General features: G+C 43.1%; 1 protein-coding gene across 7 annotated transcripts in view; it reads right to left on the reverse strand.

Annotated features, from left to right (window-relative positions):
* The window catches only part of VPS13B (vacuolar protein sorting 13 homolog B), a 327581-nt gene that overhangs the window by 69157 nt on the left and 244973 nt on the right, over window positions 1–13451 (reverse strand). For all 7 annotated transcript variants that reach the window (XM_068161158.1, XM_068161154.1, XM_068161155.1 and 4 more), the window contains 2 exons: window positions 3545–3744; window positions 265–472 (listed from right to left, as the gene is read on the reverse strand). In XM_068161158.1, coding sequence (XP_068017259.1) covers window positions 265–472; window positions 3545–3744 — 408 coding nt within the window. The remainder of the gene's footprint in view (window positions 1–264; window positions 473–3544; window positions 3745–13451) is intronic.

Raw genomic sequence — 13451 nt, forward strand, 5'->3', positions numbered from 1 at the left:
TTTAGGAGACTGAAGGGGTTAAAAATAAACTCCTCAGGATCAAAAGGAGGGAAAACAAAAAAGCAGTTACCCTGGCTTCTGGAAGATTACAGCTTAATGGGAAGAAATAAAAAAGTGTTCTTTCTTTTGCTCTAGCTGCTGTCTTTTCCACCACTTCTCACCCAAGTGTAGCTCCTCACTGCAGGAGGCCAGTAACCTCTCCCAGCTTACTACTGTGTTTACTTCAGAACTTCCAAAAAAAGAGAGAAACAATAATCTTTTTACCTGCATCTTGTATATACTGGAATAGGCCTGTCCTCAGATCATCAGAGGTGTGCTCAGTTCTGGAGGCCTGGCTCCTCTCCCCAGAGGACCAAGTGTGTTGTGCATGTTCAGATGCCCCAGTCTCTGCATGGCCCTTTTTAGCCAGATACTGCCGCAGAAGCTCTTGGAGAAGAACTAAACAGTTCAAATGCTCCTGACCACAGAACACCTTTCAAGAGAGGAAAAAAACCAAAGAAGAGAGAGAAGAGAAGAGACAAAGCAATTACAGACAAATGTTCAGGGATACTAGAATTAAAAACCACTTTCTTTGAAGTGCTAGGAACTTTGCATGGCTTTCAGCCTGCTCTGCTCACATCTTCATTGCTTGCAAGTATCCTTGAGGTGAAAACCAAGGACAAGAATGACAGAAACCCCTCTGTAAAGCCTTTGGTAAATTTGTTCTTTTCATCATTCAAAGGAAAGCATTAATTCTTACCACTTACAATTGACATTGATGCTGCCTAGGAGAGCCTAGATCTTAAAAGCAATAGGCAGCAGAGGTTTTGTGGTTTAAAATAGCACAGAAAAACCCCTCAAAGATGCAAAGATTAAACTGTTCAAAGACTTCATTGCTCCAAAAGTGGAATGCATTAAAAAGTAAGTGACACAGCAAAGACAGACATACCAAAGATCATCTCAAACAGAAACAGAGAGTATGCACAATATATGAACTGGGTGTGCTGCAGGCTCTCAGAGAGAGGTTTGAGAGTTTTTTTGAAGTTTAAACCAGAACTTCAGAAAAATATCTAACAGCAACAGGAACCCAAAGCCCAGAAGCTTCATGCACTTTATAGCACAATAAAAGGCAAGCAACCATTCCTCTGACAAGCCTTTGTCAAATCAAATTCCTGCTTGAGAGAATCACATTAATGGGTCAACTCCTTTACCCTTTGTGTGCAGAGGTGCATTTGGAAGTGACAGGAATGGAAGATACCAGCAAATGATAAAGAAATAAAACCACTGTGGGATAAAATCAGAATCAGCACAGAGTAACTTAAGGGTCCATAGTAAGGGTAGGAGTAAACAGGTCGAGTGTGCACATGAAAACAGAGACTTTTTTTCCACTGGGGAATACCAGTTTTCAACTATGAAAAAGAATCAGAGGGTGCCTAAAGGGAGGGGAGCACAGCTGGCAAAAAGGAAGCTTTTCTTCCCTGCACCTACATGCAGGCACATGCAATAAATCAAGACCCTCATGAAAAACAGCTACAGCTACTCATGAGCTGGACAGTCCTGGCTTACCCAGGTCACCTCCCTTATTTAGAATCATAGAATGGGCTGGGCTGGAAGGGACCTCCAAAGCTCATCCAGTCCAACCCCCTTTGCAATCAGCAGGGGCATCCTCAACTAGATCAAGTTGCCCAGAGCCCTGTCGAGCCTCACCTTGAATATCTCAAGGGAGATCTCTCTTTAGCGCATCTCTACTGCATTTTTCAGAGTGCCTTTAGGCTCTGGGTCCCACACTTAGTCTAGCACCACATCAAAGGAGTTCTGTGTCACCTAAGCTGACCTCAGAGGCCTCAGTTCCCCAGTGACAGAGGAGGGAGGAATATTTTGTTTTCTCCCACTTGCATTTATTTTATTTTTAGGCAGCTGGAGGTCCAGAGCTGCCTGCATTACAGCCCCACTCCAACTACAACATTCACAGACCAGGAGCTGCAACACCAATTAACAGGGGGTAGAAGATGAGGTCATGTTTAGAGCTGGTAAAACTGTTAGCTTTAAATAAATTAATTTGAAGCAGAATTGTTAATGCTTTTGTCAGCATTCTCAGATCTCTTCTGCCAGACCAAATACTTCATTGTATTCAGCAACAGCTAATTATCCCAGAATAAACTCCAATCAGAAATGGCTTTCTCAGATTGAGACTTCTTTTTTGGGGGGTGGGGGGGTCCTTGTCAAAAGCCCACCATTTTGGGAACAAACCCAAAGCCTTTTTATGGGTAACAACATGTAGAGGTAGTCAGCCCAGCAGCACCTGTGAATAACAAATACAAAAGAAGCAGAGGAACTAACTGATCTCATTTTTCCACTCAGAAATAATTGAAAGAGAAGTTACTCTTGTTCAATTAGCCCCATTCCCACTGCTGTGGTTTCAAGAACTTCCAATGCCAGCTCTGGGAAGAGACCTAATGACTAAATGCCAAAATCTCCTTCTTGTGCTTTTTGTGCTTCATTTCTATATTTATTTTAAAACACTTGGTGTGTGTTGATGACACAATAAAAATAATTAAAACAAGGCCTATCTTAAAGCCCACTTGTTTAAGCCCCACAAGAACCTATTTTTCATGTCAAGAACTCCCATGCTCTTGGCCTGGTTTCAAGCTGTGTGCACTTCCAAAAAGGAGAGGACAGCATGGCAACCCAAGTATTAATTGCTAGAAACAAGTTTATAATTAGTCCCCAGAGAAATTGGTGTAAGTTGAAAAAGCAAGGATATGTATTTCTTAAAGCTGCCCTGAGGCAGTGCAGACACAGAGCTCACGGACAAACACGCAGGCATCAGAGCAGGGTCCTAGATATGAAGTGTTAGTAATTTGATCCAGTAGTTTTCAGGGAACACACACACACATCCAGGTACAAGCAGTACTGAAAAGAGCCAAACAAACACCCAGCAAAGCACTGGACACAACTTTTCAATCACCAGTTTTGCACAAAAGAAGGGACACTTGTTTTAAAACATAAAACCCCCACAAACCAAACAAGCACAAACCCCCAACCCAAGGAGCTGTTGCAGGCTGCAAAGCTTTACAGGGTTAGACTGGAGATGAGGAAGAAGTTTTGCAGTAGGAGGGTGCTGAGACGCTGGAACAGGCTGCCCAGGGAGGTTGTGGCTGCCTATTCCCTGGGGATGTTCAAGGCCAGGTTGGATGAGGCCTTGAGGAATAGACTAGACTAGACTAGACTAGACCAGACCAGGTTGGAAGAGACCTTCAAGATCATTGTGTCCAACCCATCAACCAATCCAACCCATCTAAACAACTAACCCATGGCACCAAGCACCCCATCAAGTCTCCTCCTGAACACCTCCAATGATGGTGACTCCACCACCTCCACGGGCAGCCCATTCCAGAGGTGTCCCTGCCCATGGCAGGGAGGCTGGAGGAGATGATCTCTGAGGTCCCTTCCAACCTGAGCCATCCTGTGATTCTGTGTTTCTTTCATACAGTCTGTTTCTGACATCTCAATCACCCAAAGCCAGCCTAGCCCAAAAGCAGCACCAGAAGCATCTTACACCGACCTGCAGCAGCCCTCCTCTCAGGTCAATGTATATTTTCGGAACAGATTGCTCTGGGCCAGGGTCACCGCTGTGCTTACACCACTTGGCTTCCACGTTCAGAGAGCAGCAGAAAGGGCCCATCAGGGACCTGGCTCTTTCTTTGAGACTTGTTTTAAGCAGGAAATCTTTTATGTCAAGGACAAAAGATGATCCATGGATTCCTAAAAAGAAAGAGAGGCAATTAATCCCACTGGAGGTTATTCTCCCAACATTCATGTGCTTACTTCTTGAGTTCACTCTGCCACAAGCCCAGGAATCTCTGCCTGCAAGTAATTACTCACACAGGCAGCCACACTGACTTCCATGCAAATAATTGTGTGGGCAATTGCTCTCCTCTCCACACACAGTGGAGGCCAGAAGACCTCTGATTTTTCTTGTTTTGTTTGCTCTTCCAGCACTACAGAGCACACTTGACAGAGTGCTCCAGCTCTGAGGCAGGTATTGCGCTTGCACATTCCTGTGCAAAGAGCTGTTTGCCAAAACGTGATGACTCTGTCCATGTGAGCAGTATCAGGTTAATGAGAAGAGACATTTTTCATTACAATATGACATTCAGAAGACTATATTAAGAACAAGAACAGCTGCTTCACTTGGTTATATTTTAAACTGATAGGAAACAGCTATTTTAAACTATTCTCTCTGCTTTTGTTCAGGTCAGTTGGTCTAAAGCAGTGGCTTGCTAGATGTGCTTAGCAGGAGGAGGAGGGTCATGCTGGAATTCAGGGAACTCATGGATTCATAGAATGGTTTGGGTTAGAAGGGACTTTGAAGATCATCCAGTTCCAGCCCCCTTGCCATGGGCAGGGACACCGCACCAGCCCAGGTTGCTCAAGGCCTCATCCAGCCTGGCCCTTAACTCAAAGGAATTACTGCAACTTAAAACCTGTAGTGCGTGCCTACCAAAGCCCAGTTTATCCCAAACCTTTCACATCATAGCCATTTGCACTTTACATAGCTTTAGAACCCCTAGAAGTGACAACATCAGGTTAGGTTTATGACAGAACTTGGGTACCCTCTTTAAGAGACACACATTTTAAGGGAAGAAACACTGTCCAGAAATGCCACTTCTGGTGTGAATTTAACCTGCTGCAGGTGACCACTTCACAGAGCAGACCACATCTCTGTTTCTTCAGTACACTGCACTTACACTTCTGGTGCTTGTACTTGGACTCAACACTCTAAATATTGAACATCACCATACTTTACAGTGGCCAACAGTTTATTTTTCTAATGAAACCAGATATTTACAAAAGGCAAAAGATTCAGAGGCACTTAGGGCTTGCACAAAGACATTTCAAGATATAGTTCCATTTTATATTTTCATACATTGGCTGGGAGAAAAATCCCACAAAACCACAACTCCCTGCTTGAATACAGGAAGTAAAACTTCTGTGGATCTCTCAGGATAGAACAGAACAGAATAGACCAGGTTGGAAGAGACCTTTGAGATCATCGCATCCAACCTATCATCCAACACCACCTAATCAACTAACCCATGCAACCAAGCACCCTGTCAAGTCTCCTCCTCAACACTTCCAATGATGGTGACTCCACCACCTCCCTGGGAAGCCCCTTCCAATGGGCAATCACTCTCTCTGTGTAGAATTTCTTCTAGAATCCAGAAAGCTGTCTGTACAGATCCTGGAAGTTAGGATTTCATAATACTGAGATATTAATATAGACAATGGAAGGAAACTGATTTGGTTTGTGTTGGGTTGTTGTTTTGGTTTGTTTTTTCCACCTCCAGCATCCACTAGGAAGGTGGTCCAACAGTCCCCACATTGGTAATGGCACTGAATTGTATCCAACCCAAGCAGGAACCACAAACAAGGCAAATCTGTCCCTTGAGAAGCTTGGATTGTATTACAAGAATGATGAAGGGCTTGAGTGAACCTTTATTCCATGGCAATCAGCAGCACTGTTGTCACTGACTGGGAAAGGGGTTCTGAGATATTTTGGCTGGCTTCTGAATGCCTGGCTCTGGTCTCAGGACAGAAAACTGTTCAGTGGACTTCAGTGATAATCAAGAATATTAAACACCAAGACACTGGGCTGCACCTCCTTCTGGTACAGACTTGATTCCATAGACTGGGGAATGAAGCAGCTTCACACTAGTGTTAAAGCAAAGCAAGAGTTGTTACAGGAAGGGCTCACCCTGCCCTGCTCAGGCTTGGTATTTTAAGAGGCACTACAATATTTAGAAATTCAATCTTGTTTATGCTCTACATGAAGTTTTGATTCTAAAGAGGAGAAATTCTCAGCAACTATTGGGCAATTCTGCAACATACAGAAATATTCTATGGTTTTCCTGCGATATGTGCCAAGCTGCAGAAATAACAAAGGGGGAAAAGGAATGTCAGAATCCAAGTGGTTTTATTTATGTTTTCCTTCCCTGGGATTACACTTGGAAGGATTATGGTTTGCAGAACGTTTCTGTTATCATCTCAGCTCCACAAAGGACAAAAAGCCCCACACTATCCAAGGGCTCAGCAACAGAACTGAGCACTCAGCACATGATACTGCTGCTTCAAAACCAGCAGTGCCCTGCTCAAACACCACGTGAACACCAGGAAATGAAGACACAGCTAAGAATAAAGAAGCACTGGTAAATTTTAAGTGAATGAAATACCACAAGACACCATTTATGGGCTGTGTCCTACAACCACCAGCAAAAGCTCAGGGACTCAATGTGAGATTTTACTTTTTCTTGCTGCAACCAGAATGGTGAGGATCACAGCCTCATCCTTCCTAGCAGTTTTACCTCAGCTCAGTAAGTATGCACAAAGCCTAAAAGGCACTAGTAATTAAAGAGATCTCTGGCTCTGAGAGAACCTTCTATAGGGTACCATTGTTGTGGAAATCCTAAAAGGGTGACATTCAAAAAGAAATAATGTCACATACTAATGGGAGCACAGAAATACCAACATGCACTAGAAGGATGTTTATTTGAAGACTGCTAAAGACACACTGAGATCCAAAGCATATGCTCACTTGGTAAGGTTGCTTGGCCATGACTGAAGATGGAGATCATTACAAGAGAACAGTGAAGGAAAAAATCACAGATGGACAGCACTTGCTTTGATATTCCAGCAGACTCCTTGTGCTAGTCAGTAGGGACTTGATGCTAACACTTACAAAGCATCTGAGTGCTCTAGTAGAGTGGGGTTTATACATAACTAGAATAGTTACATCAGCATTTGCTAATCACAGGGGAGTCCAGGTTTGTGTGTCTAGAAAGAAAAGAGCTTGCTTGTTTTAATAAAGGCAACCACCACACCACACCAAGCCTTGCCTTACAGCACCAACCACTCTGCGTTTGGGCAAAGCAGGTGGTAAGAAATCCTGCTGTTTGTCCTGGTTCACACACAAAGGCAGAGACAACATTTTGACACTAACTGTGGGCTGCCTGTTCTCAAAACCACTTTAAAACACTGATATTTGAATCAGCTCCAAATGAAACAAGTAAGTGGAAATGGAGCAGGAGGCTTTCCCCCTTCTGTTGTGCCCTGTCCATTTGCTCTTCCTTCGAGTCCTGTTTGGTTCACTGCACTGCTGCCCAATACATGATTTAAATGGGCAAACTTGCACATGGGAAGAGAGCTTAAGGAAATGGAAACACAAGCACTGTAATAAATACAGCAAGAATAGAGAAGAAAGAGAGACTCTCCCGTGGTCTCTCCACACAGTCTGGAGGTTCAATTAGCGAGGGGGTTTCCCTACTGCCTCCTGCTTTCATGTCCCACACTACTAAGGTAATGATCTGAGCATTCGCTCTTCACATTTGCAAGTTCAGCAGCTAGTTTGAAGTTGCCCAAGGTACTAAGCTTTGCAAACATTAAGTGTGCTATTATATCTAATACAGTGATACAATTATCTATCCCTTTTTTTTTCCCTACTAAGAAAAATTCAGCTCTCAGCTGCAATGAGCTGTTACACTGCAATGAGTTGTTGTTACACTGCTCTGAGGGCAGGTATCCTCTGTGAAGTAGCTTCTGAGAAGAAAGGGCTATGAAAATAATTAGAGGGGAAATATTGCAGCTAGTTTAACAGCCAGCCAATAATTGCTTCAAGTCTGCAAACAGCAGCAGCAAACAAATGGTGAGACATAGTAAAAGACAATCCTCCAGGAGAGATTTAGTTAGCAGTCCACGGAGTGCCCTGCATTTCTCATTAGCGCTCAGCTGAATCTCCTGATAGTCCATTCTCCCCCAGGAGAATAATATTTACACACCACCAATTAACTGCTCTTTAGTGACAGACAGTTTTTCAGCATTACATGGGGACACATGTGGACTCTGTAAAAACATGAGATGTGTAACACAAGGTAAATAGAAAGCCATGATCTTAAGCAGGCTAAACCCTTGAGTTCGTCACTAATAAATGTCCCCATGCCTTCAGCAGCCCTGGCTGCTGGGAGCCTGTTTTCTTCTAATACTTCAAACACTCAAACCCAGGAACATTTATTATTTTAATCCATTACAGGCAGTGCTTGATTTAACTTTATTGGTTGTGGTGGTGGTAGTAGTTATAGTGGGGGTAAAGCTATGTTCTTTTACACATCATTTCAAAAGGGCTTAATTATATTTTATAGCTTGGGCCAGGAATCCTGCTTGTTTTGTGTCTAACAAGGTTCAAATGGAGTTCAGGTTAGTGATGAATCAGAAGAGAAGTCAGAGATGGTTATCTATTTGAAATGAGCTCATCTCCCTTTAAGAGCAACTGGGCAGGTACATCATCTTCATTACACTACTGCATACTAACTAGCTGAAGGGCCTCAGTTCTCTTGATGATTTGGTAACTTGGGGTTTTTTGATGCCTGATCAGCGATGGCACAATAAAGTTAAGATCTAAAGGGATCTTAATTTTCAGTCAAGGCTGTCTTTGCTATGCAAGACTTCTGTACCTACTTGTTAAAACACTGTATTACCTTACCTTGTTCTATTCAAGCAGAGAAAAATGCATAAAGGGAAATGACAAAAACACCTGAGTCCAGCTTTCAAAACTAAGTGCCACAGTGACATGAGCAATGCTTGGTTCCTGTGTCATAAACATTTTATCTTTGGATAGCAGCAGCTTTCAGCAAAGTGACTGCTCTCACTGGAGCTTCAGAGATGGGCATGGAGAGGTTCTCCAGTTAAACCCCCTCCCCCAAAGATCTTTGTATTTCCACAGCTTAATTTTAGGTGGTTGGTTGCAAACTTTGGTTTGTTTTCAGGAAGCAGCTGGTACCTACAACTGTCACTGATTTAGAAAGTGGTAGATACTTGGCATTACTGAAAACTCAGCCACTGAATGGCTGCACACTAAATGAAGCATTTCTAACCAGTGGCTGCCACTCAGAAGGTAGCCCCATATAAGTGCCACAAGTCTGAATTACAATTACAGCTTTAGTCTCTTGCTTCTTTGCTCTGTGCTCAATGCACTGCATTTCAGCTGCTTTAATAAACCAAACAGGCCATGAACCCCTGAAGGGGTAACTTTTCTTTAGAAATGACCATCCTGAAGACAGTGCCTGGCAGCACTTGAGGTTTTTGTAGCTCAGGAACTCAGTGAAAGTGCTTGTGAAAGTCCAAGGCTTGACAGATATACCCAGGCCACACAAACTGAACAAGTTTTCCTGCACTCTTGGGATATGGTTCCCCAGGATTAAGACCAGACCAGATCTGGCCTCCTATGTTCCAGTCACCTCCTCCCTTCAATCTCCCTCCCCTTCCCTCCTTTCCATACTGAACTCTCTTTTGTGCCACCATGGTCATTAGCCTGTACCTTTCTAGCCAGCCAGCTGAAGGAGATCTTGATGAAAACCTCTCTTTTCTGTTGAATTAGTTTTCAGACAGATCAATGCCCTGACTCAACTCACTGAAAGCTGCTTGAGTAACAGAGCAAGAAGAAGGCACAGTGTGGAAATGTGTGGCCACAGTAAACTCAGCTTCTGAAGGAACTGCACCTCCTGTTTAGGCAGCAAGCTGGTGATCTCATGCCATTAAATGTGCTCTGGTCATAGAAAAAGAAGGATCATGTTGCCAGTACATCAACCATTTAAACAACTCCTGGAACTGGCCCTCAAGACCAGGCAACAATGCCTCATATCTGGGTTCTGTGCCTCACACTGCAAAATGCAGATTGAACTGGAGGGGTTGCACAGAAAGCATCAAATGTATGAAGCAAACATTCAGCTTTCACTACTCTTTGTCTACAGAACTGACTCCCATGAAAATGCTCTCTCCCCTACTACTGCTGCATACAGTGCTGGGATTCACATGAAAGAAATTCCAGTCTCAAAAATCAATGCAATAAAAGCTGAAGAGATTACAAACCCAATCATATTTGCTCTGAGTTGAATTTCATTTGGAGTCTGCTTTGTAGAGGCAAGTTATTCAAGCAGCAGTTGTACAAAATGAATGCATGCTGCCTTGAACCAAAGCCCACAGCTCGGTTTGTTTCTGCCCTGAGCTAACATGCTAGTTCATCAGTAGCAATCCTGAAGCCTGTTAAAATGTACCAGTAGGGAATCTGACCAGGATTAATAGTGGTGCTCAGTCCTAGGATTAGGTGGTGTCTTGTTTCATGGATTTTAGGCCATCTGTTCTTCCCTCCTACGTTCTACTCCTGCAGCACTATAAACGCACCTCCACCTCGGGGACCATAGAGAGGAATTAGAATTCTTCTGCTTTTCATTATCACAAGATTCAGTAACTCATTTCATTGTCAGGATAATCCCCTTTTACTCCTTCTTTTGCGCTTGCAGGGGATGCCAAAATGACAAATAAAATCCCAGATGTTAGAGCCCTGATGAGGTCTTCACCTCCTCTTGAGTGTTGGGTTTAAGCTACTTGTGACGTGGTGTCACATCTGACAGGACCCCAGTGCCCACACCCAATATTCATTAGGGTTTGTTAGTGATTTGTATAGGTGTCTACAAGCTGCACTTCCACCTCAATCCTCAGTGGTCACTTGAATACTTGGTCTGTCCTCCTGCTTTTACTGAGAAACAATTAATTTCCTATTGTTCAAGTGTTGGAAAGAGTGTCCATTTCTTTCTACAAGTGACACAGGTCTTCTGGGGGTTGTAAAAGGCTTCTTACTGCTGCATATTATTTTAGGTAGTCATATCTAATTTAATGCTTTATTTCCCCATGGGCCAACTTGCATATCTGCAGCATCCAAAGGCTTCGACAACGCCTTAGCAGAAATTTCTAGAGCCAGTTAACTCCAAAGTGAAGTTTGGGCTTTGCTCTACACCAATGCATACCTACATTTAGCTTGTAGTGCTTTCTGTAAAGTACCTAATGTATGCAATTTCTTTCAGGTTGAGTAGAAATAATGGCAATGATCATGTGCTGAAATCGTGTTTTGCTTTTCCCCCCAGTATTTAACAAGCAGTCATCTCTGTAGAGAAGACAAAGGGCTGGGGAATTCTCTCTATGATCTTTGGAACATTTAATGTCTGTAAGTCTCTTAGGCTGTGTAACAGTGCAGCAGACATGGAGAAATGAATGATAGAATCCTAGAGTGGCTCAGGTTGGAAGGGACCTCAGAGATCACCTACTCCGACCTCCCCACCATGGGCAGGGACACCTCTCAACCAGACTCAGCTGCTTAAGACCTCATCCAACCTGGCCTTCAACACCCCCACAAAGGAGGTATCCATGACCTCCCTGGGCAGCCTATTCCAGAGTCTCACCACTCTTGTACTGAAGAACTTCTTCCTAAGATCCAGTCTAACCCTGCTCTCCCTCAGCTTCAAACCATTCCCCCTGGTCCTGTCTCTAGACATCCTTAGGAAAAGTCTCTCTGCAGCCTTTCTGTAGGATCCCTTCAGCTATTGGAAGGCAGCTCTAAGGTCCCCTGGAATCTTTTCTCCATGCTGAACAAGTCAAGTTTCCTCAGCTTAATCTCATAGCAGAGGTGCTCCAGCCCTTGGATCATCTTTGTGGCCCCCTCTGGACTCACTCCAGCAGCTCCGTGTCCTTCTTCTACTAGGGACACCGGAATTGGACACAGCATTCGAGGTGGGTGCTCAGCAGAGCACGGAGGTGTTTTCATTTGACACAACTGCAATATGAGTGTTCAACACTTACAGTGTATTTTGTTAGTAGTGAAATAAAGCAATGAATTCACCCCTCTCTTGTCCAGAAGCTACATCTTCCTGCACTCATAAGAAATTCATCAAAAATAGTTAACCCAGAAGGCTGCCAGCTTCCATCAGTAACTCTGGAAGGAAAACTGATCATCTATGGCAGGTTTCTGTCCTCATTTCAGCTAAAAACAAATCAAGGCATTACTGAAGGTCATGCACTTCTGTTTTCCCCCATCAGGGAGGAAATATGCCGACAACACATCCCTGTGAGGGTTGGCTTTCTTGGCTAAGCGATTCCTAGCAAAGAGGTTTCCTTACAAACCGACTTCCATCTCCTCCACGGAATCTCATCTGGAAAGGGGCTCGTTTACACTGTTTATAAAACACTGTCACATAAAATGTGTAAAAAAAACCCTATTTCACTAAAAATAGCTTGGGTAAGTACAGGATTAGAGGAGTTTCTACTGCTATAATTGCTCCTTTGTAGTTTTTTCCATGATGTTTTTGACCAGTGTTTTTTAGCTGTGTTTATTAAAGTCAGCACATCAAAAAGGATCAAAGGGAAAGCTAGTGAGAACCAACGGAATCCCAAGTGTATCGTGTTGTCTCACTGGGGAGTTATGCAGATTCAAGTAAACAAGTGCAAATTGTTGAGGTTTTAATGAAAATTTTCTACAATTATTGTATCTGAAGCCCCTCTGTCTAATAACATCTGCAGAGCAGATGTCTGCGCTGTACAAAAGGCGAGCAACGCTCCTTTTCCCTCCTCTGTTTTAACAGCACATCTGAGATGCCTACTTTTGTCATTGTGCTTAGTTTGCCTCAGCAAATAATTCGTAAAGTGCAGCTGCTGCAGATGGTCCCCATAGCTCTTTGACTGTAAAATCAAAGACACAGGGAAATATTTGTGTATTAGCTTAATTCCATTACAAAAAATGTAAAAAATTCTGACATTAACCCTGTTCAGCTCCAAAGGTTGAGCTATAAAACCCTTTGCAGAAAGAAAAGTAGTGGAGGCCTGACAGATTTAAGTACTCCTTGCTCCCAAGGCTCAGCTATGACACTTCAAGGAAAAAAAAAATATATATTTACCTCACCTAATTTCTTTGTAATAATAAAACAATTCTAGTTAGTATGTGTGGTATTCTTCTGAAGCATATTTGGCACAAGATTAGAATCACAGAATCAGCACAGAATCATCAGAACACCATTCCCCCCCAAGCGAATCAAGTAGCCTCTTTCCTGCAGTTATAATTTGCACTTTGGATCCTGTCAGCACTTCAATTTCAAAGGAAGAATTTTAACTAACAACCCAAACAGTTTTTCCTCAAAGAACTTCTGACAGTTTCAATCAGTTTTGTGTTAGTGTGTCCCTCACAATTCTTGTAACTTCAAGCAATTTACTGCATCGTCACAACAGTGGGCAACTCTTTCCCCCTCCCCCCCATTTGCCTTTTCATAGGGCAAAGATAAAGCAACTTTAACTGGAAAGAAATGTAAAAAGAGCCTGTTGAGGTCGATTTCTTTGCCTGTTTCTGAAAGTTCTTCATACAGACTAACTCTTTTCCATTTGCATTAGATTCAGCATCAGCACTGCTTTACTTAACAGTGCCTGGCAGACTAGAAACAGGCCGAAGACTCACGGATAGCTTGTGACATGGAAAATAAAGATTGGCTTCCTCAGACTGCCAGAGGAATTAAGGAACAGAACTTCATGGCAAATGTTTCTGAGGCTTATCATGAAAGGCAAGGTATGGCCTTCTCAGCTGATGAAAAGCTTCAGGGTAA

This window comes from Melanerpes formicivorus, unplaced genomic scaffold (genome assembly GCF_026170545.1).
Source record: "Melanerpes formicivorus ecotype bairdi unplaced genomic scaffold, bMelFor1.0.p_v2 SCAF_56, whole genome shotgun sequence".
Taxonomy (NCBI): Eukaryota; Metazoa; Chordata; class Aves; order Piciformes; family Picidae; genus Melanerpes; species Melanerpes formicivorus.